Source organism: Octopus sinensis, linkage group LG2 (assembly GCF_006345805.1).
Source record: "Octopus sinensis linkage group LG2, ASM634580v1, whole genome shotgun sequence".
Taxonomy (NCBI): Eukaryota; Metazoa; Mollusca; class Cephalopoda; order Octopoda; family Octopodidae; genus Octopus; species Octopus sinensis.
This window is the reverse complement of record NC_042998.1, coordinates 157067001-157092597: the sequence shown is the minus strand read 5'-3', so window position 1 is coordinate 157092597 and position 25597 is coordinate 157067001. Positions and strand designations below refer to the sequence as shown.

General features: G+C 37.0%; 1 protein-coding gene across 3 annotated transcripts in view; it reads left to right on the top strand.

Annotated features, from left to right (window-relative positions):
- Nucleotides 1–24358, top strand: part of LOC115232383 (calcyphosin-like protein) — a 42781-nt gene extending 18423 nt beyond the window's left edge. For all 3 annotated transcript variants that reach the window (XM_036500348.1, XM_029802238.2, XM_029802237.2), the window contains exon 3: nucleotides 23052–24358. In XM_036500348.1, the coding sequence (XP_036356241.1) occupies nucleotides 23052–23290 (239 nt within the window). In that variant the 3' untranslated portion in view covers nucleotides 23291–24358. The remainder of the gene's footprint in view (nucleotides 1–23051) is intronic.
- The last annotated feature ends 1239 nt before the right edge of the window (nucleotides 24359–25597 follow it).

The following is a 25597-nucleotide window of genomic DNA, read 5'->3' as shown; positions in this document are numbered from 1 at the left end:
CTTTCATGTTGAGGAACAGATGATAGTCAGTTGGGGCCAAATCGGGAGAATACGGAGGTTGGTCAACCAGTTTAAAATCACAGTCACGCACAGCAGCATTGAAACCAAGGACATCTGTACTGGAGTATTGTCCAGATGAATCAAGACCCATTTCCGTCAATTTTCCTGAAAACGTGGACACTTTTCGTAACTACTTCAGTAAAATGGCATAATACTCTCCATCGATGTTGCGGTCCTTTTAAAGATAGTCAATAAACACAATATCTTTCGCATCTCATAAAACTGAGGCCATCACCTTCCCTGCAGATGAAACAACCTTGGCCTTCTTTGGGGCAAGTGAGGAGGGGTGTTTCTACTGTATTGATTGTCTGTTGGTCTCTGGCTCAAAGTGATGAAGCCAACACTCATCCTGGGTTAGAAAACGTTCAAGGAAACCAGCTGGATCTGCCTGAAATAATTTCAGATTTTCCTGTGATGTGATCAGCCTGGTGCGCTTTTGATCAGGTATCAGAAGATGTGGCGCCCACTGAGCAGAAAACTTCGTTATGCCCTGCTCATAGTGCAGAATATTTTCAATTCATTCAGGGGATATACTAAAGGCATTGGTTATTTAATCCACAGTCAATCACCTGTCCTCCATCACTATGTGATGAAGACAATCTTTTCCTTGGTGGTGGCAAAAACAGGACGCTCGGACCTTGGGTCATCTTCAAGATTCGCTCTTCTGCTCCTAAATTCAGTTACCAACTTTTGCACTGTTGATAAAGATGGAGCGTCATCCCCTAACGTAACAACTATGTTAGAATGAATGTCGTTGGGGTCTGGGCCCTTTTTCTGCAAGTACTTGATAACACCACCTTGCCAGAATTTGTCCATTTTCAAGAGAAGTAGCTACCAGTTCCTTTTGAAGTCTTCTTTGAACAGTCAGATGTCAATTTACCTGGAAAGAAACAATGCAGTTATTAATAAGAAGTGTTGAAATTAATACATGCAAGATTTCACAGCTCTAGTATCATCCCTTCATAGTCAGCCTATGAACTTTTCAGCCCACCATCGTACTTTGACTTCAGTCTCTGCCAAAGTTCACAGTTTTTCATTCTATTTGGATGGAAGTGTCAGCGGTGTATGAAAGTTCGACTTAAGTGACTAAATTCCTCCTCTACACATTGGTTTTCATTAAATTTGCATAAATGTCAGAGAGTCTATTCTCTGCAATTGGAGTTTGAATCCTGCGAGAGGTCAATAAAATAAGAACCAGAAATGCACTAGGACCAGTCGCCTAAGATTATTTCGGTCGACTTTAAATGAATGGCCTTCAGTTAATTTGAGAAATCATTGCTAAAATTCGGTTAAAACAGTGTTACAGTCATTTTCCTTACACCTGCTGTTACAACAGCTGTTGTTACATCGATAGATAGATGAGTCTCTGATATCCTTTCATAGCCCACGTGCATTCATTATAATCGATAGTGTATAGCAATGGTTAGATTTGCCTTTCTCAGTCAAGATAGTAAGAACAATATACGTCAAAGATTCACACGTCATCACACCACAAATTTTCTTTCATTTTCATTATGCATTCAAAACATGTATTTATTCATAATATCTCGAGTGAGACAATACAAGAAGAGCGACTAATGTGTCAGTATTGCAAAAGCCTTAAATTGTCTTCAGTAAATTAGAAGATATATACTATAAGAAGATAGAGAAAAATACTTATATTATGATGTTATTCATAATTATCCTAGCTTGGTTATCAAGAGGTAAACTATATAGATGCAGGAGTGGCTGTGTGGTAAGTAGCTTGCTCACCAACCACATGGTTCTGGGTTTGGTCCCACTGCGAGGCACCTTGGGCAAGTGTCTTCTACTATAGCCTCGGGGCGAACAAAGCCTTGAGAGTAGATTTGGTAGACGAAAACTGACAGAGGCCCGTCGTATATATATATATATATATATATATATATATATATATGTGTGTGTGTGTGTGTGTGTGTGTGTGTGTGTGTGTGTGTGTGTGTGTGTGTGTGTGTGTTTGTGTGTGTGTATATATATATATATATATATATATATGTTTGTGTGTCTGTGTTTTTCCTCCCCACCATCACTTGACAACCGATGTTGGTACGTTTAAATTACCGTGACTTAGCGGTTCGGCAAAAAGAGACTAGGCTTACAAAGAATAAGTCCTGGGGCCGATTTCTTCGATAAAAGGCGGTGCCCTAGCATTGTTGCAGTCAAATGACTGAAACAAACTATTTTGAAGTAATCTTCCTTTCTGCTATAAGCACAATGCCTGAAATTTTGCAGGAGTAACTGGTTGATTTCATCAACCCCAGTGCTTTATTAGTGCTTATTTCATTGACCCCGAAAGGATGAAAGATAAAGTCGACCTCTGCGGAATTTGAACTCAGAACGTAAAAACGAACTAAATACCACTAAGAACTTTGTTTGGCGTGCGAACGATTCTGCCAGCTAGCCGCCTTATTTTGAGGTAATATTAAAAGTAATTGCAACAGGAAAAGCACATAATCCCATTTTACGACACCTTCAGTGAGTTTCTTCAAGAATTCACTATTTCATTGTGAGGGAAATTTGATACACGGAAACTTTCTATATCTGTGTCAGTTGCTCAAAGTGCGAGCCACACAGAAATATAATTTCGTTCGAGTTAAACATAGGTGGAACTTGTCTTTCGTTTCCTACACGATCGATAAAATAAGTATTATACAAACTAGATATAATCTACACAAAATAGCTTAGGTGCGATGATCGAAACCGATAAAACAAACAATAGGCTTGCATAGATACATGTACATAATGAACACCGACATACATGTATGCTTATTTACATGCGTTCTTGTGCGCGCGTGCGAAGGTGTGTGTGCATATGCACGTTTATGTTTGTGTGAGTAAGGCATTTTACGAACAAATCCTCAAAATTAAAAAAAAAGATAATAGACGACTGTTGCACCACATGTACGTTGGATGACTACGGAACCGATTAGGCAACAAAGATTGATGTTATATAAATACGGGGTGGGCCTAAAGTCACGCACAAAACATTTGACATTTTATTTATATTACGTTATTATCATTATTGAGTGAGAGAGCAGAGCATGCCATCAAAGTGACACTGGGGTACAAATATATGAAGCCTAATATACCCATCATGGCTACCTGTCTGATAAGCACATGCATCACAACCATTTTCGTGCAACATGGGGATCTCATATCAAAATAAACAGAGCATGACCTTGCAGGTGGGGCCCAGTTAGAATTTTCTTCAGGTCGAGTAGCCCATCCTACTCAAGAGGTCCCTGAATAAGGTTTGTTTTAAGGATGATGAAGAAAACAAAACATTTTTATAATTATTATTATTATTATTATTATTATTATTATTATTATTATTATTATTATGAATACATGTGTATTCATCATTATTTTATTGCTTTTATTCAACTTTAGAAACATTGAAGCATGTCAAGTCTGACGCGCATAGAACTATTTTGTGCGTGACTTTTGGCCCACCTGGTACTTACAAACGTTTTGCAGAATAAACTGACAGTATTACTTTCCCTTATATGACACGAGAAACATTGATAGCTTCGTAGCAATTCAACCACAAGCGTACATGTACCGATCTTTTCTACGCTGGTGACAAGGCCCGAAATTTTGGGGAGGGGTCAGTCGATTAGATCGTAAATGAAATTAATTTATCGACCCCGAAAGGATGAAAGGTAAAGTCGAACTCAGCGGAATTTGAACTCAGAACGTAAAGACAGACGAAATACCTATTTCTTTACTACCCACAAGGGGCTAAACACAGAGGGGACAAACAAGGACAGACAAACGAATTAAGTCGATTACATCGACCCCAGTGCGTAACTGGTACTTAATTTATCGACCCCGAAAGGATGAAAGGCAAAGTCGACCTCGGCGGAATTTGAACTCAGAACGTAGCGGTAGACGAAATACCTATTTCTTTATTACCCACAAGGGGCTAAACATAGAGAGGACAAACAAGGACAGACATAGGTATTAAGTCGATTACATCGACCCCAGTGTGTAACTGGTACTTAATTTATCGACCCCGAAAGGATGAAAGGCAAAGTCGACCTCGGCGGAATCTGAACTCAGTATGTAGCGGTAGACGAAATACCGCTAAGCATTTTGCCCGGCGTGCTAACGTCTTTGCCAGCTCGCCGCCTTGATATAAAGATATTAATGATGGACTATCAATCCGGGCAAAATGCTTTATATGTTCTCTCTTAATACAAATACATCACGCTAACAATCTTTTGGTATTTAGATTAGTTAAAAACTCCGCATATGCGCTCCAAGGTTCATCACCATTCTGTAATAGTAAATCTACAGTTGCATTCTCATTTAAATTGGTTCTTTACAGAGAGTTGTATATAAGACGGTATAATAATGGTCTTTACATATTCCTTTATTATTGCAACAATAAAAGAATATAAGACCCTTTTTTATACCTCGTCTTATATACCTTACATAAATATATACCTTACATAAAATATACACATAAACATTCAAACTGACAGACAGACAGACAGACAGACAGACAGACAGATAGATAGATAGATAGATAGATAGATAGATAGATAGATAGATAGATAGATAGATAGATAGATAGATACCATGATTCAAAAATCTTTTAATCATTTCTATAAATCTGCTACCGACTGACGTCAGTTGAGCTTTTCATTCTCCTCTCTGAATACTAATTAGATTAGCATATTTACCTTCACAAGTAATGCCAAAATTTGCATAAGTGATGGTATATATTCAAATTAGATGCTCTAAACGATATTAAGAACGCTTTAGGAATGGATATAATCGTGACACTCCGTCGATTAGGGTTCTAGTTGATCCGATTAACGGAACAGCCTGCTCGTGAAATTAACGTGCAAGTGACTGAGCACTCCGCAGACACGTGTACCCTTAACGTAGTTCTCGGGGAGATTCAGCGTGGTACAGAGTGTGACAAGGCTGGCCCTTTGAAATACAGGTAAAACAAACAGTGAGAGAAAGTTGTGGTGAAAGAGTACACCAGGCTCCCCTCCACCCGCCGAAGCCTCATAGAGCTTTAGGTGTTTTCGCTAAGCAAACACTCACAACGCCTGATTTGTGAATCGAAACTGCGATCCTACGACTGCGGGTCCGTTGCCCAAACCACTGGATTATTGCGCCTCCACAACAGATATAATAGATAACAATGGAAAGCTATTACAATGACAACAGCCTCTGTGTGTGTGTGTGTGTGTGTGTGTGTGTGTGTGTGTGTGTGTGTGTGTGTGTGTGTGTGTGTGTGTGTGTGTGTGTGTGTGTGTGTGTGTGTCTACAGTATATTAATGTGTCATAGATTGAAATATCCTGGAAAATAAAATATTGGCCCACCTGCTCAAGAATATGAATCTCAATCCACAGTAAGTGTTATGTTGTATTTCTGGTCAAAAAATGTTGTTTTGCACCATCTTGAAACAGAATGGCAACCTATCCGTGAGAATATGTATCTCTCATTTCTTTGGAAGCCTTTACTGATTTATGATATGGACCTTTTTTTACTGATTTAAGATATTGATCGATGGGCAGCTCGATTAATTAATTTTCTTTAACTAAACACTTTGAAACTTCGAATACTGGTAGAATGTGTCAATATAGAACATCTTTTACCTTTAGCGTTGTTTAGAAAAGTTTCTATTTTGAAGTTATTTCGTGTTAAAGTTGTCGTATTTCGGTAATTTCAGACAATCAATGACGTATATTCAGCTGAATAAAATTACTGCTGTTGTTTGTCAACAACAACTTCCGGTGGTGTATATTTCGTTTGTCACTGTTATTTATGACATATTTCATCTCAGTTACGTTCGTATGAATAAACGAGTGTATCTGAAGCACGTTTACTTCATGACACCACTATAATCGTTCGTGCATTTCTACTGCTTTTAGGGTTCTTTTTCTTTTTTCTCCTGTTTTTCAGCTACTATTTTCGGAAAGACTTCCTCCTGGGGACCCACCCCATTTTCTCGCAAATTATTGTTTTATCTAATTTTTTTTTTTTCCAAAAACCAGCTTTTCGGATACGGAGATTCCGGAACATATGCCAAAAATCGGAATTTTGAAATTTTTGCTCCCCCCTTCCCCCTCCAATTTCTTCATTTTTCACTTTTTCCCGTAACTCTAACCCTAAAACCCCAGCCCTAGCCCTAAAGCCCTAACCCTAATCCTAATCCTAAAACCCTAACCCTAAAACCCTAAGTAGAAAAATTGTTGTAAATTTTTTTAGAGCTAAAACTGGTACAAACGCACGAACGATGTCATAAATAACATTGACAAACGAAAAATACACCTTCGATAGTTGTTGTTGACAAACAACAGCAGTAATTTTATTCAGCTGAATACACGTCACTGATTGGTTGAAATTACCGAAATACGACAACTTTAACACGAAATAATTTCGAAAATAGAAACTTTTCTCAACAACGCTAAGAGTAAAAGATGTTCTATATGACACATTCTCCCAATATCCGAAGTTTCAAAGCGTTTAGTTAAAGAAAATTAATTAATCGAGCTACCCATGAAAAGGAAACTATCCTAAGATATATTTACAATCACCGTAAACTTTGCCATATTTGTTTTTTACCCCAGCAAATGCTTGAAATAAGGTTTAAGTCTATACGTGTCTCATAAGTCTATAACCGACTTTATGGACAAAATATAGATTAGCAAAAATCCAGAATGTAAATATACTATATGTTGAAATGATATAGGTCATAACACTTCAGTGGAACACTTGCATTAACAACATTCAATATATCTGCTAAAAATTACCTGCGTAATTTAGTTTTGTGCTCTGATTTCAAAACTCATTGCAAATGATTTCTACTGATAAAATACGTGTCAGCCCAGTATCACAGTTGATTTTAACAATTATCCCCCAACACACACACACACTAAAATTTGAGACTGCGTACCTATATTTGAAATCAATACATTTCAGTTTAGTAGCGTTCCAGTCACTTGTTTATGAAGCATCAGCTGTTATATTAATATCTTATATTTTAAATTATCAATATTACGGTGTATATGTCGGCCTACAAGCTGGCAGAATCGTTACCGCACCAGACAAACAACTTAGCGGCATTTTTTCCATGCTGACGTTCTGAGTTCAAATGTCGCCGAGGATTGATATTGCCTCCCATAGCTTCGGAGTCGATGAAATAAGTACCCGTTGAGACTAGGGGGCGATGTAATTGATTTACCACTACCCCAGAAATTGCTGGCCTTTTGCAAAAACTTTGAAACCAGTATTACAGTCTACGTGAGGGTGGCAGAATAGATAAAATGACCTCACGCTAATGTAATGGTCTCGTAGTAGACGATTTTGGACTTATTTCTGAATTTATTTTCCATCTTTGTCTTTCATCACTTTGTAATGAATAAAGTAGCTAATTATCCGCTGGGAATTAACTTTGCACAATCCCAAATTAAGTTTTAAAATTTTATTTTCTACTCTAGGCACAAGGCTCGAAATTTTGGGGGAGGGGCCAGTCGATTAGATCTACCCCAGTATGCAACTGGTACTTAATTTATCGACCCCAAAAGGATGAAAGGCGAAGTCGACCTCGGTGGAATTTGAACTCAGAACGTAAAGACAGACGAAATACCTATTTCTTTACTACCCACAAGGGGCTAAACACAGAGGGGACAAACAAGGACAGACAAACGAATTAAGTTGATTACATCGACCCCAGTGCGTAACTGGTACTTAATTTATCGACCCCGAAAGGATGAAAGGCAAAGTCGACCTCGGCGGAATTTGAACTCAGAACGTAACGGCAGACGAAAAACCGCTAAGCATTTTGCCCGGAGTGCTAACGTTTCTGCCTGCTCTTCCTTTGGAAAGATTAATTATATATTTAATTTCAATATAAAAAAATTATTATAATTGTAAGGACTTCACAGAAACATATATTCCTTTACGTTGTGTTGCACCATATGTTTATCATCTTGTATTGATAGAGGAACACTTGGCATGTTGGCTGGTGCCTAGCTTAAAATGTCGACACTTATACTGAAATTTAAGGTAACTGACTTCGCTGGCTTTTACTATTATATGCTAAGGAAAAGGAAACGAATTAGGGTATAGTATGCCAACTGATAGGAAAATATAAACAAACCTAACAGGATGTGCTCTATAATTGCTCTATAATTTTCAAATTAACACATGTTTGCACCAGTTTGAACTGGAATTATGATTTTGACTACCTTCTGCTTGTATTCGAAATTGTAATCGGATAAAATATTTTGGTTGATTTTTTTTTTTCTAATGTATTATTGATTTTAGTTGGGGTGAACCATTTTGCAAATGTATAGATACGTTAACTACGAGATAAAGTTAAATAAAATTCCCCATATTATTCTATATGATGTGCGAATCATATTACCATAATTCCTAGTATTTATTTGTAATAAACGACTGTTTTATAGTAACAGGAATGTTCTTAAAATAAAAATGTATAAAAATTATGGCTAGTTAATACTTTCGTTTCCTATACGGCGCTGAACGTCAGTTCGTGTAATCTATTTATATAAAAGAGAGTTTGTGTGTGTGTGTGTGTGTGTGTGTGTGTGTGTGTGTGTGTGTGTGTGTGTGTGTGTGTGTGTGTGTGTGTGTGTGTGTGTATTCCTTATGCATTCGGAAACTGAGTTGCCAATTTTGACGTATGGGGTGTCAAAAGATTCAGTAATCTTTCGGCAATTAAATAAACTTTATTTTATTTACATATTCTCTACGTTATCTCAACAACCAGCTTTAGTTATTTGAAAGACACTGCTCTACAACGACCCGGTTTCATGAGAAAATGAAAATAGTTTCATGCTTTCAATTTGAACCAAAATTACAAAGTGCTGCACTACGAGAGTGACTATGTGTGAATAATGAAAGTAATGCTTCTCCAAATTAGTTACACCTGTACTATAATAAAGAAAGCTGCTTATTATCTATCTATATATATTGAGTCATCTCATAAGTACTGCGGTTTTTTCAATTGCGTGAACTAAAAGTCGGAGGGGGACGGGATAAACTACCTGCATCAACTTGCTATGAAAGCTGGTTATAATTTTACCTTGTCCTTATTCTTACTGCAAGTCGTATTTTTTAAAGGTGTATTGAGTTATATTGAAGTGTTAATTTTTGTGCTGCTTTGTAGTGGTTTACCGGTTATGCTTTCTCTCTGTTTCAAGAGAGATAGCGATGGCTAATGAAAAAATGTTCTATTCGGACCTTAGCGGGTCGGAATTGTCCACTTCAGAAATCCGAATGGACACATGTCTTGGGAAAAAAAGAACTTAGCTGAGATAACGGGGTTAAAAAAGAAATAAAATAGACTTGTCTATAATGGAAGAACATCAAAAAATGGCACATAAAGTAGGTGGTGACGTGAAGTTGTCGCCTCCACAGAAAGTTATGGAGGACATGATAAAGAGAACCAGTGTTTATAAAGTTTATTCAGTGGAACAGAAAAAGGTAGACCAAGTAGAAGCCGAAACAATTGAGAAGGCGTTGTACATGGTATCTAAGGATATGGTGTTTTTGGCAAGAGGAAGCAAATATGGGTCGGTAGTGATCCAGTTCAAGACGGAGGAGGTAGCAAGGAGGCTGGCTGTAAACACGGTGAAGTCGAATAAAGTGGTCCTTCTACCTATGTGTCTTGGAAGGAGGACATGCAAGATCAGGGTAGAAGGAATCTCGCCAGACATAGATGTGGCTTGAGTTGTCCTCCTTGGAAGTGAGGAGGAAGTGACCGTCCTCCAAGCCGTGGAAACGGAGGAGGTGATGTGGAAAGGAAAAAACATTAGAACTTACTGTTCAGGCTGAAGTATAACCCTTGGAAGACTTGACGAAGACAGTGACTGTAGGAGACATAATCTTGAGAGTGTGGAGGAGGGCAGAATCCCACGCTGTTTTAATTGTGGCGAAAAGGGCACACTTCCCTCTGCAGAAGCATAGCCTGGGAAAAGTGGATAAAGAGTCGGAGAACCAAGAGGAGGTACAAATGGAAGAAAGGAAAAAGGAAGAATTATGGACAGTGACAGAGGGGAGAAGGAAAAAGAGGAAGAAAGGACAGTGTGATGTGGAACCCCAAGCGATCCCCGCTCCACCCATAACCTCTCAGAGCCACCCTCTCCCCTCAGACACCAAACTCACCCATTCCCTTCTTTCACGATGTAAAAAAAGAAACAGACATCACAAGATACACAAAAGGTGGAAGACAGCAAAATTTGTGGATGCGGAGGGATATACTGATGTTGTAGGTTGGCACATGTGTGTGCTGGCGTCTCAGAGTCAGAAGGAAGTGATTGAAAAATATAAAAAAGGTTATAAGTATTGGAAGACTTATGTGAACTTGAAAAGGATACCGGTAAAAGTAGGATATGAGGAACTGAAAGAAAAATTCGGATTGGACGTTTTGAAGGACTCGGGATTCAGAAGGAAGTAAGTGTTGCTGCTTGAGGTGGGGCAAGCAGCTCATTTTCATGTTTCATTTATGTTACCATATTTTTAATTATATTTTTAATTTAATTTCTTTTTTTTCGTGTTATGTGTCCCCACATGTTTTTGTGTTGTCCCCTCTATGTCGGCCCTTGTGGATAATTAAAAATTCCTTATTCTTAGTGCAAGTTTTGAAGAGTGCAATTCGATCTTAACAGCAATTTTTTTAAAGATATAATGGAACTGACAAAGGAACATATTCGGCATATTTTGCTTTATGAGTTCAATAAAGGCATCAACGCAACGGAAAGTGAGAGAAATATTAATGCAGTATATCGGGATCGGATAATAAGCGTAAACCAGTCTCAACTGTGGTTCCAGGAATTACAATCCGGAAATTACAGCCTAGAAGACAAGCCTCATCCTGGAAGATCTGTAGAGCTCGACGAGGACGTCCTGCAAACCCAGGTGGAACAGAATTCCATCGTAACTGTTGAGGAACTAGCAGAGAAGTTTTGATTTAATCGTTGAACCAGTCATTCAATTCAGCGATAGAAGGAAAACGACCATTTTTGGTTTCTTCTATTAGGGTAATGCTCGGCCACATCCATTTTTCTATATGTTACGAGGAAATACAATCACTCTCTCTCTTTCTTTCACACACATACACACACACGCACATGCACGTGTATTTATGTACGTGTGTATGAAAGATAATGTGTGTGTGTGTGACAGAGAGAGAGAGAGCGAGTGAGTGCCACTTACACATACATGCAAAAAAATACATACATGACAACACACACCTTCACTCACTTATTCTCTCTCTCTCTCCCTCACGCACGCGCGCGCGCCTATTACATATACACGTACATACATCTTTCACTTTCTCCTCTCTTTCAATTTCTGCTCTCTTTAAAGCATAAAGAAATAAAAAACAATTACAGAAATTAACGACCATATGATCGAGTTGATAACTTTGCTGCTTCAAACTAAAGAATGCCATAAAATAACTTCCTTTCACACACACACACACACACTTTGGGTAAAACGTCTGTACGAATTATGCTTTTTTCTTGCTGTGTGCACGCGCAAAATTACACCTCAAATCCAGGTTATTTCTAGCATGTCCAAGATGACATTTGCGCCCCCCCCACTTATTTTTTTCCTAAATTTCTTCCGATTCCTATATTTTCTATACAGGAGATTAGGATTTCGCCCGAAAAACACGTTCTCAATATTTTTTCTCCCTCCCCACTTCAATTTCTTCACTTTTACTTTTTCCAATTTTTTTCTTGGTAATCAACGGAGAAAAGAACAGATTACGAATCTTTAAGAATTTTCTTCCTTTTTTCTTAAAAAACTCTAAAATCTCATTCCCACACATCCACCCAATACTTCACCACTTTCAAAAAGCTACAAACTCCCAATGTCTTACTATTAGCTTTTTGAAAAGCGGGTAAGTTTCTTCAGAAACAATGTCGTTTACCTGTTGCTTCTAGCATGTCGGGTTTTTTGGTGGTGATCTGGTATATTTTACACCTGCTATTTCAGTACAATGCGTGAAACATCAGACGAAAGTGAATCATTGGGAGTTTTTAGCGTTTTGAAAGCAGGTAAGTGATGGATGGGCGACGTGGGGGAAGGGACATTGAATGTTTCATTAAGAAAAATTAAACTTCAAAAAATATATATATTTCCCAGATTCGTTATCTCTGTATTTTTCTACGTGGATAAAAAAAAATAATTCGTAAAAAGTTAGAAATTAAGAAATTAACTTCCATTAATCCAGTAATCCAGTTCACTATATATCAACTGTGCCGATTCTGCCCATAAGAAAGGAACAAATGATACAATGTGGCTGTAGGTCATAACACGCGGTCAACGCTGGGATGCATTGCAAGAGATAAATAAATCATACGCCTCCCTGCTCACTGTACTTCGGCTAATAATTTTTGGCAGTACTTAAAACCTGCGATTTGCAGTGTTGGCTTTCCGTTTTAACAAACAGCCACTTTTTACGGTTTTTGCTACTGTTGTTTACAGTATTCATCACAATACGCGCAGTTATGTGGACTCGGCCTTTAAAAATTAAGTATACTTAACATGGTCACAAGGTAGTACCAGCCAGTACTGTTGAACCACAGATCTCTAAGTTTGTTGTCCAGTATGACCAATCCACACTCAAATTACAGAGCTCATAATATATGATCACAATCGAAAATTAAAAATAGCAAAAAAAAATCAATCTAAAAATTATTATCAGCGTTTATCACATCGATACACAAAATACTGGTTTCTTTTTGCTGAGAGACACATATATTTTAAAAGAAGTGAAAGGATAAAATGTAACAACCGTAATCTGGAGACTGCGATCAAACAGTGGCTGGAGAGGATTGCTGCTAGAAGGCTATATGTGTAGCAGCAGATTTCAGTTCCTCGCAATACCTCCGGAAAGAGTCAGAAATGTTGTCGAAGAATTTCCACGACTTCACCAGCCCCAATTTGTGGCCTCCTAATTCCTCCAATTGTAATCGCATGGATTACTATGTATAGGTGCAGTTGAGAAAGATACCAACCGCTCTACCTGCAACACCAAGGCCGAACTGGTAGCCAAGATCAAGGAGGTTTTCGAAGATTTTCCCAGAAACACAGTGAGGAACGCATGCACCAGGCTCCGGAGCTGTCTTGAGGCCGTGATGGAAGCTAAGGGCGACTACCTTGAGTAAACTGTTATTTTCCAACCATAATCTAGTTATGTGTTCCGCCACCTTTTTTCACTTGCAATAAATTTACATTATTTTCAAAATTTCGCGGCACACCTGAACTAAAAGCATAACTAAAAGTATGGCGGGGGGAATTATATTCAGATTACATTGCAGCATACCTAGCATCGTCGCGTGGCACACCAGTGTGCCGCGGCATACCGGTCGCGAAGATCTGATCTAGTTGATATGTTTTGATATTTTTTTAAAACATTTTTATTTTCGGATGAGATATTGTGCTTTCTTTTCCCTTTTTAGTAAGGAATCAAATTTAGCCCGAACACCCTGTAAAATCCAAAGTTGCAACATTGTTGTGCAAATGGAAAATTCAACCCACCTGCAACATTTTTGAATTTTAATTAAAGAATCTTTGATTTCTAACGAAACATTCGGAGTGTCAACACAATAAGCTCACTTCGAATAGTACCACCTACAATTGAAACATGGTTTCAAACAGAGATCGTGCATACACCCGAAGAGTTCAATTTACTGCGTATCACCTTCTGCCAAGTAAAATATTACCTGTCGCATATCGACCAGCATCCTTTAACAAGATTTACATCCATGATGCAGATGCTGAAACTGTTTATCTAATGTGCATTTAAATAAATAATTCTACTGGACCTGTATAATGAGTTCTTAAACATTTATATAGAACATATCATTTCTCTCAGTACTGTGACATACTATATTTCAGTTTGTCATTGTTTTAGATTTTACTAGAAAATAGGGTAGAGCTACTACTTTTGAAATAGCAGTAGTTTTACTTTGAGAGAAAATTACAATGAACATTGTGGCATTATTGTACACAAATGCGATCCAGGTTTGCAGTGACTTAGCCATCTGAATTACGATCCATTGCACTTCGTCCTCTTTTCCTTGAGAGAGAAAAGGGTGCAACGTGGAATATCATATACAACAACAATCCAAAAGTATTTTTTTAGTCTTGGAGAAAAAATATTTCAACTAAACACATTGAGTTATGAAGCACATTGGAATAAATCAATCCTCACTTTTACATCAACTGGGTTGGTGCATGTTTTTGCATAATTTTTCTATAGCTCATTCACCTTTCCATAATGCTCTAACAGTGATTCTGTTTGCAGCAAGGGATTTAACTGCAAGCTAGAGAGATTAATCAGCTGCATCTGTTGAAATGAAGTACCACAAACATTTTGGAATGTTTGAGAAACTTTTGATTTGATGTTTAAGAATATGGAGTTGCTATGCGATTTTCTACAAAACTTTTTTCTTAAAGAAAGCTAGCGGGAGAGCTATTATGAACATATTTATGACTATTCTTCATTCTGATGCAGAATAGTAAAATCAAACCTACTATGAATACAACTGGACGACTCTGATGGCAAAATTGATCTTCCAAATTGTGTTGAGGCTATATCAAATTAAAATGAAATAATAAATCAAGTTTTTGACAGCCCATTGAATACTATAAAATTCAATTCAGAGGTCGAGCAATATGAGCCACTACAAATATTGTTGATTCTACAAATAAAGAAATTATCAACATATTTCATAGAGAAATGTCATAAAATTACTGGTTCCTAATGAAAAAAATTTTTAAGTTATCCAATGGCGTTTTTTAAAAACTATCTTTGGTGGGGGAAGCCTTGGTGTTAAATACTGTTTCCAAAACTAATTGACGTTACAATGGAATAAAATGCGAATAATCCTTTTGAGTAAACACGATAGTGGACAACAATATCTAAGAATGTATCTCAGAATAAAAGAAAACATGTCAATGCGACGCGAAAACTATTAACCTTTATGCGATTTACACGATTACAGATTCCAGTCCGAGTGGTTTGCACAATAACAGTCAATAAATTCTTCCCAACCGATCTATTTACGCATAGAAAATTACACAGTGGCCCGCAAAAGTTTACAAGCACAGTTAAAAATCCAAATTTACGGATACTGAGTTAACGCAGGTTAATGAAATTTCCACCATTTATGAAGTTTTTTGTAATAAATTCAATGCAACAGTCATAATTACATAATAAGGAAGAGAAAAGTTTTATATGGAAAAAGTTGAAATTCAAAACACAAAAGCTTACAACACATTTGTACAGTCAAATCAGTATTTAGTTGCATAACCCTTGTTGATGATGAGAGCTTGCAGGTGCTTTGAATAGTCTCCTAAATACGTTTTACATGTGGTGGGGCTTATTTTTCCCCATTCTTCAACTTAAATTCTTTTCAATTCTTATAAGTTGCGAGGGTTTCTTTTTTGAAGTCTGAGTTTCAATTGTTTCCACAAATTTTCGATTCCAGTACATTAATCCCATTTGTTTTCAGCCAATTCTTAGTCAGCTTAGCCGTGTGCTTTGAACCGATACCCTGTTGAAAGGCCCATCCTTGTTCCAAGTTTAGGGAGCAAGCACTAGGTATTTAACAACTCTGTAAAATCCCCCTCTATTTTTCGCCATCCATTGTTCCTTCAGTTACCTCCATTCTTCCAACACCTGATGAGCAAAACAAGCCCGAACCATTACTGATCCGCCTCCGAATTTGACTGTAGGAATAGTACTCTTTGGCATGTATTCCGTGCCGTTCTTTCTCCAAACCTCACAGATCGAATTTTTGCTGAAAAGTTCAATCTTAGTTTTGTCAGACCAAGCTACGTTTTCCCAATATGCTGTCCGTTCATTTATATGTGTTTTTGCAGAGGCCAAACGAGCTTTTGGGGTCTTTCTTGGAGAAAGAGAAAAGAGATCATAACAACGAAGTGATCTACAAATTGTATCCATGCTCACATGCACTTCACAGTTCTTCCTGCAGCTCTTTGAGTGTAGTTTGTGGTCTGTCATTAGCTGTTCTTGCAAGTTTTCTTACTGTACGCTCTGCTAACTTACGTGAGCGACCGAAGCGGACTAGAAAGAAAATGGAATTACAAGATTTCCAGTTACGTATTATCGCCCCAACTGAACTCAGAGGTCTTTCTGTACCGATTACCACTTTTATGAAGGTCAACAATACGCTCGCAGAGGTCCTGACTAATTTCTTTATTTTTACCCATGATGCTGATGTTCACTCTACGGTGATATTCGTCAGAACTGGTGCAATAGATATAAATGCCCACAGACGAAACTCCTCGAATCTTCTAGAACACTCATTTTAATTCAAAATGTCTGGAAAATTATTCAATTAAGTTAAATGTATTGTAAACTTGTGCGTCTTGAATTTCAGCTTCTTTTAATATAAATTTTTTTCCGTTCATTATTATGTACTTCTGATTGTTGCATTGAATTTATCACAAAAAACTTCATAAATGGTGGAAATTTTATTAACTTGCGTTAACTCAATATATGACTATTAACTCAATATAAGACTTTTGCGGGTCACTGTTTGTATATTTGTCTGAACTACACAGGGTGCTACAGATATAGTGGCAATGACAACAAATAAATTCTTAAATATTGTTTCCTCTGAAGTGTCCCAGTACCAATTTTTTTTTAAACTTCTATGTTAAATACATCTATACTTAATTCAGACAGAATGTGTATATGTGTGTGTGTCTGTATACGTATGTATGTATGTATGTATGTATGTATGTATGTATGTGTGTGTGTGTACATGCATGCTGCATGTGTACATATACGTACTAGTATACTTCCTATTATTATCTTATGATTGTGACACTCTAAATTTTAGTAGTAGTAGTAGCAGCAGCAGCAGCAGTAGTAGTAGTAGTAGTAGTAGTAGTAGTAGTAAGGCGACGATCTGACAGAATCGTTAGCACGCAGGGCGAAATGCTTAGCAGTATTTCGTCTTCCGCTACGTTCTGAGTCCAGATTCCGCCAAGGTCGACCTTGCCGTTCGTCCTTTCGGGATCGATAAATTAAGTACCAGTGAAACACTGAGATCGATATAATCGACTAGTATCCTCCCCGAAAATATCAGGTCTTGTGCCTATAGTAGAAAAGATTATCATTATCATTAGTAGTAGTAAGGGGGCGAACTGGCAGAATCGTTAGTTCTAAGTTCAAATTCCCCCGAGGGCGACTTCGCCTTTCATCCTTTCGGGGTCGATAAATTAAGTACTAGAGAAACACTGGGGTCGATGTAATCGACTAATCCCCTCCCCGCAAACTTCAGGCCTTGTGCCTCAAATAGAAAGGATTTTTTTTAAGGCGTAGCTGTGTAGTAAGAAGCTTCCCAAGCACATGGCTCCGGGTTCAGTCCCACTGCGTGGCACCTTAGGCAATTGTCTTCTACTCCCAAATTGTGAGTGAATTTGGGAGACGGAAACTGAAAGAATCCGTCGTATATATATATATATATATATATATATATATATATATATAACAAAATAATAAATGAAAAATAAAACATATGCATATATACATACATATATGTACGAACCTACATCTATATGTATATATACATGCATATATAGGTACAGGACACAAAAAAAAAACGTCGAACACAATGAGAAACGAAAACATAAAAACAGAACCATGAAAACGGACATTTTTTTAAACAACGAAAAAACAGGGTACAAGACATACAATACAAGGAAAGTTCCCCTTCTTCAGCCGCCTCCGTTTCGTTAACTCCGTTGCGGAGGGGTAAAAGTGGTAACAAAAACAGGACAGTAAAAATAGGACAGTAAAACTACAAATAAAAATAAAAACGGTAAACGACAGGACAAGTAGAATAACAGTAATACGAACGTTAAGTGCTGTTAAGCCGAACGAAAGGAAAATTATTTTGAACGAGTGAGAACAACGGCATAAGAAAGGGATAGGATGACGTCTATACTTGTTGAAGGCTGTGTTCAGAAAGACAGAAGGACTCTGGTCACATGTCAGCGACGAGAGGGAGGAGGAGGAGTAGTAAGAGAAAGGGACCGGTGAAAGGGAGAGAATGGCAGAGAAAACCAGAAAGAATGAAGAATGAGCGAGAGGGGGACAGTAAGGTTAAGAGTGCGCATCATAATTATTAAGATAAAACTTACTTGGAAGAGGATGAGTGGCGTTTCATCACATAATAACAAAATGATAAATAAAAAATAAAACATATGCATATATACATACATATATGTACAAATTTTCCTTGTGTTGTATGTCTTGTACCCTGTTTTTTCGTTGTTTAAAAAAATGTCCGCTTCCATGGTTCTGTTTTTATGTTTTCGTTTCTCATTGTGTTCGACGTTTTTTTGGGGTGTCCTGTACCTACATATGCATGTATATATACATATAGATGTAGGTACGTACATATATGTATGTATATATGCATATATTTTATCTTTTATTTATTATTTTGTTATTATATGATGAAACGCCACGCATCCTCTTCCAAGTAAGTTTTATATATATATGTGTGTGTGTGTGTGTGTGTGCCTGTGTGTGTGTGTGTGTGTGTGTGTATGTATGTATATGTTTGTGTGTCCGTGTTTGTCCCCCACCATCGCTTGAGAACCCATGTTGGTGTGTTTACGTCCCGTAACTTAACGGTCTGGAAAAAAAACGATATAATAAGTACTAGGCTTATAAAGTCGATTTGTTCGACTGAAGGCGGCAGTCAAATGACTGAAACAAGTAAAGGAATAAAATGGCGGTTCATTGGCAGAGTATGGACAAAATACCTTGTGCTACTTGTTCTGGCTCTTTACGTTCTAATTTTACGTTCTAATTTTAAATATCATTTCAACTTTGCTTTCCATCATTCCAGGGTTGATAAAATTAGATACTAGTCAAGTGGTGGGTTGTTTCTTTTCTACTCTAAGCACAAGGGGGAGAGACCAGTCGATTAGATCGACCCCAATACGCAACGGGTACGTAATTCATCGACCCTGAAAGGATGAAAAGCAAAGTCGAATTCGGCGGAATTTGAACTCAGAACGAAAAGACAGACAAAATACTGATAAACATTTCGCCCGGCGAGCTAACGCTTCTGCCAGCTCGCTGCCTTAGTCAAGTAGTAGGTTGTGTTAAATCAACTGACATCGCTCACAACCAAATTTCTAACCTTGTGCGAACATAATATTGTTTATAGTTGCTGAGCACTGCCAAAATTTGGACATTAATCTAATTTAATCAAACTGTAACCAATAAAATGTCATTTTTCTCACTCAGTCAATCATCTTGTTTTCTTTCTTTTACTAATTTATACTTTTTTATTTTGTTAAATTTTTATCATAATCAATCATTATTCATCATCATCATCATCATTTACTGATGTCTCGTGACACGAGAGTAGGCATATACTATTACACACACACACACACACACACTACAAGACCACATATATCCATTCATACATACATACATGCATACATACATACATACATACATACATACATACATACATACATACATACATACATACATACATAAATTCATACATACATACATACATTACTGGTGGAATATCCTAGTGAAAACGTCAATAAAATGTAAACATAAAAGACCTGACATAATGATTTGAATTAGAGAAGAAAAACTGTGTACAGTTGTGGAAATCAGCTGTCCAGCTGATATTAACATAAAGCTAAAGATCGGCGAAAAAGAAAATACCTAGTCTGAACTATTGAGAAATGTACAGTTATTTTATCCCTGTAATTAGTGGGGCACTAGGATACGTTTAATCTGTAATTATTGGTCACTGGATATGTAACACACTGCCTAAATACCTGCCTTGAGAAATTAGGCTTCTCAAAACCAGAAAGGAGAAAACTGATTCGAAGACTACAGATTCAATCCATCACTGGAACTGTGAAAATCTGTAAAACTTTCCAGAAGTTTATTATTTAAATATATATGAGTATGTCTAGGTATGCAAGTATATGCATGAGAATACCTACATAAAACAAGACATAAAATCTGCACATATACATACATACAAAAATACCCCGTTGATGTTGATGAAATTCCAATTAAGGAGTCTTTAATCTAGGTTTAAAACCAGCTCTTTCTCTATTGGCAAGGAATCTTGAAATAAAACTTAATAATGACATACATACATACATACATACATACATACATACATACATACATACATACATACATACATACATACATACATACATACATACAGACTGTCCTGAAATAAACTTAGAAAATGCCTGTTATAGAATACATTCATAAACACCAACACAAGGAATACTGGTAGAATATTCCCATCAAAATTTCTGTCAAATGTAAGCATAACATTCCTAAAGTGTCGTCACGATACTACATGAGATTTGAGTCCAGCAAAAGAAAGGCATGGTCTGTCACAAACTGTGCACACAAAAAGGTCATTGTCATCCATCTTCTAGATCATAACACTCTCCCTTAGATCTCTTTTGAGTCTTACATGCGTTATCCTGGCTTCTCCAAATGCTTTCACTCCACACTTTTGTTTGCCATCCAACTCGATCCGAAGCAAAGGTTTCTGTATCTTCTAGATCCATTCCAAGTGACTTCATAGTAGTCCTTATGCCGTTCTTAAACCTTTTTTTTATGTTTAAGCCGATAGCGTTTCCCCTCTGCAAGCTCACCATAAAACAGCTGTTTCAGCATACGTTCATCCGCCATTCGAACAATATAACCACATCATTTCATTTTGGATCCTTAAATCATAGCTTTAATTGAGGTGATGCCCGTAGATGCAAGGACATCTGTGTTTGGAATAAAAGAACTCCATTTAATATTTAAAATGCGATGAAGGCATTTTTGGTGGAATTGTTCTAACAATTTAAAATGCCTTTCATAACAAGTCCATGCTTCACAATACATCTCATATTTTCAGCAGAAAGTTATAAATGAGTATATATCACGCAAGCTTGTGAATACCATCTATAACATTGACAGGAGTAATAACCTTTTCTGGATTTGTGAGACACATTCCATCTCACCTATAGAGTTAAGCCATTGCTTTCCACGGTCATGCAATAGCTACTAAATAGCTACTGATTAACAAGTGAGATACAATAGCTACTGATTGACAGGAGAGATGAGGATATCTCTAAACCTTCGCATTTTAATAGAAAATATCGATTGCCATGTGGGAAAGGTATCGCTCATCTCGACAGAAGCTGTACAAAAATTTCACATGATACTACCTTTCTAAGAGACACAACACTCTCACTAAAACCATCTACACAGATAATTGTAGAAAGTATTGTCCTGATAGCTATACGAAAGGTATACCAGGACCAGAATGTACCCTCACCTTTAAAAATAAAGAAAACTGGTAGAACATTCCAATAAAGACAACAACCCAGTCTATGTATAATAGGACATATATCCTTCTATAAGGCAGGGTACGAAGATCATGATGTTATGGAGATCAACTGCCCGATATGTGTGAATATCTGTTAATAGACTGAAAGAGTAGTCGGTAAAAGATAACGTCTGATACACGATATAAAGGAAATATAAGTGATATTACTTTGGACATAACTACACCCCGCCGACTTTGTTGCATCATAACTTCCAGAAAAATGGATACTTTCTTACGAAGCTTTCAATAAATAATCGCTTAGATCCTGTAGATTGAGTGTATGTAAAGATTTGTTGGAAAATTTTTTTTGATGGGTTGGGGAGAGGAATTTCGAAAAGTTCACATGGCCCGATATTTTCTCTTTTATAACTTTCAGGAAAAAGAGAAAAAAAATAACGTAAGGGGGATCAGCCATCTGAATGTGGCTAGGGACAGGGCGGGGTGGTGGGGGTGTTACTGATGCTTTTAGCCCCAGGCGATCATCAACGTCACCAGAAGGACTGACACCATATCAGTGTCCTTGTTTGCCTGTAAAGGGAGGTCATCCTCCCTCGAAGATACGGATACTACATTTCGAGGTCATTGCCTCTTATCAACGTATGGTAAGTACCGCTCTTCGATGAAGGATTCCCTCTACAAGCAACATATATAAGGTTTTTCACAGTAACTACTGTCACTGATGTAGAAAAACTGTCTGAAAACAATAATAAATCTCTGAACGAGATACCCCGCCCTGTCCCTAGCCATATTCAGATGGCTGATTCCCCTTACGTTGTCGAGCAGTTACTGTTTATATCTCGTTCAGAGATTTATTATTGTTTTCAGACAGTTTTTCTACATCAGTGACAGTAGTTACTGTGAAAAACCTTATATATGTTGCTTGTAGAGGGACCCAATTGTTTCCTAAAGCTTATTAGAAAATTTTAGCCCCATTCTTCAAAACTCGTAAAAGCACTCTGATAGTAATCCTGTTTTATTTAAAGCTAGCTAGACTAAGCTTCAAAGAATTAAATGCTTCCCGAAAACTCGACTCGATAGCAGTAACAGAATCTAAACTGCTGAACATTCGAACAGTAAGATGGTCATCTATTGATTCATTCATGTGTGATTTTCTTTGTATAATTTTTTTTTTATACCTGAAATTGTAATCAATAATTATCATGATTTTAACACATGAAAAGTGTGCATGTTAAAGTTGACAGTATACACATTTTAATATCACCGTCACTGTCTTGACTCTTGACTATCAAAAGATCATGTCTATTTAGACCTAAGTACTGCCATAGAACAACCATGCAACAGTGTACTATTGACTAGTGCTTGTAGAAAGGCTCTTCCATACTAACAAGTGAGTTATTCCCTGTATGAAGATGATATCTTCAGGAAGACCCCTATGAAAAAATTGGTTTCAGGAATTGTTATTATCATACATGAAATTATAATGAATTATGTTACTCTATTTTCTAAGTAATATACAAAATAATTATATCTGCAATGTTTTTTTTTATCTAATGTTTTTAATCTTTTGCTTAATGTTTCAGTATTCTTTGCGAATAATGCTATGGAACATCCTAAATATCGTTCTGGAGAATGGACAGAAGAAGAGACTTTACGGAATTTCTTGGACGGTTTGGACACACCTGGTTGCTGTGATGGCAAAGTAACCGAAGAGGAATTCATAAATTATTATGCTGGGGTCAGTGCTACTGTAGAAGACAGTAGCTACTTTGATCTTATGATGAGATCTACATACAAACTTCCGGCCAAATCTACTTGTTAGGTGATAATTTAAAAACACTGGTCAAACAACTATACAGTCTCTACACAATGGAATTGTAATATAAAAGTTATGTTGCGAATACACACTCACATACACTCTCACACGTACACAGATACACACTCACGTACGCACACACATACACATTCGCGCGTGCACACACACACTTATACACATATACAGAGAGAGAGGGGGGAGTGTCACAGGTATTTTAATTTATTTTCAAAATATACCTAATATACTGCTTTATTAAAACTGGTAGTAATATATGCTTATATATTCTCGCATGAATACAGCTTTATGTTCATGCATGACAGACTACAGACATTCATGTATTTTTTATCTCGAAAAACAAAACCTAACCTACAAATGTATACATACGTGGTCTGATCAATAAGTATCCGGACTGTTGCCATAGTAGTGAAGCTAAAGCAAGCAGAGTAAAGGCGCTTAGCACAGATTGGTCTTGAACTCAGGTGTGCATGTGCACTATGTTTTAACGTTCTAGCTCACTTCCGCTGTTTACAGCAGTACATGGAAGGAAGGTGTGTAGCGTGTGATCGTCGCATTGACCATGACAGAGAAAGCTGAGCAGAGTATCTGTATCAAACTTTGCCAAAATTTTGGCGATACCTGCTCAGAGGCTTACGCAAAGTTTTCAGAAAGTTTTCATCGTTCTCAACACAATCAAAGAGATCTTATGCATCTGAAATCCGAGTGTTTTTTCATTTTTTTTTTATCAGCTGAAAGTAGTTTTCACACAAACTTGGCAAACACGAGTTTCATATTCAAATCTTCAGTGATAATGAACTGAACTGAAACGTAACTAATCTGCACATCCTTTGATAACTCACGGATGGTGATTCGACGATTTCCCCTCACAGCTTCACGCACATCTGCGATGTTTTCTCAGTTCTGCGGGTTTCCCAGAATGTTCATCAATATCTGAACCACTCGTACACTTGTGTGCGGCTCATACATCTCTCTCCATACACTTTCTGCAACTTTGCGTAGGCCTCTGAGCAAGAATCACTATGACAGCTTTCTCTGTCATTGTCAATGCGATGATCACACGCTACACACCTTCCAAGCACTGCTGTAAACAACGGAGGTGAGCTTAGAACGTTAAAACTTAGTGCACATGCACACCTGAATTTAAGGTTAATCTGTGCCAAGTGGCTTTACTCTTCGTGTTTTAGCTTTGTTACTATGGCAACAGTCTGGATATTTATTGATCAAACTTCGTACATACATACATATGTGCATGTTGTCACTCATATAAGTATTACTTAAAACTCAGTCGATGTATGGAAACTAATGAAAATTGTAATCAAATAGTGCTATTTATTCTAAGTTACACAAATACACATGAAAACTTTTCAAATTTTACGGATGTTCTTATTTCTTTCCATCGGGGGTGGATCCAATTTATTTATACCAAAATTTGGGCCACCTTAATGAGACACACAATGAAGTGTGCATTGTAAATATTAGATTTTAAATTAAGGAAATATTCAGGATTATATGTAATATTGAATATGGAGAATAAATGGTTACATAGGACAACTTCCTTTAGTTAGTGAGAAGAGGAGCAGAGATTGAAAGAAATAAAATTTGCCTTAATTTTAAAAAGTAAACCTGTAACTAAACCACAGAGATGCTGAAAAAGAAGTTACCCATACTGCTATACTAGTGAAAGCTAAATCGATATTTTGTACAACTTCTTATGCAGTGCGTTTGATAGATCTTAATGAAAATCAATTTTCAATTACTTTCGACGACTAATGGCTATTTTTGTTTATTTTTAGTTTGGTCCATCTTTTTGGTTTGTATTCTGTAACTGAAAGTAATAGTTAATGTAATTTGTTACGATATTCTACGTAGGCCGATAATTTAGACCGATATAATTTTCATGATATTCTATATAGGCCGGTAGGGTATCAACTATTGTTTATATATTAGTTTTCCTTCGTGTGTTGTATTACAACGTGTTACAATGGTTCCTTGTAGTAAATTATATGATCAGACGACGAAAAAGTGTCATATTTGGCCAACGTTCAGAACAAAATTATACGTTAACATACATCAATGTATGTTATACCCACACGTCAATGATGTATTCATTACGGTGGACACATTGGAACAACAAAATTGATTGAAAAATTTTGGACAATTCTATCATCAAATTTTCCATTTTGCATAGTTTTAGTTCACATTCAGATAACACGCCCACCCTACTTTTAAATTTGAACATAGAATAAAGAACAACTTACATAGCACATCTGTATTCTCTAAAAGCAACAAATGCCT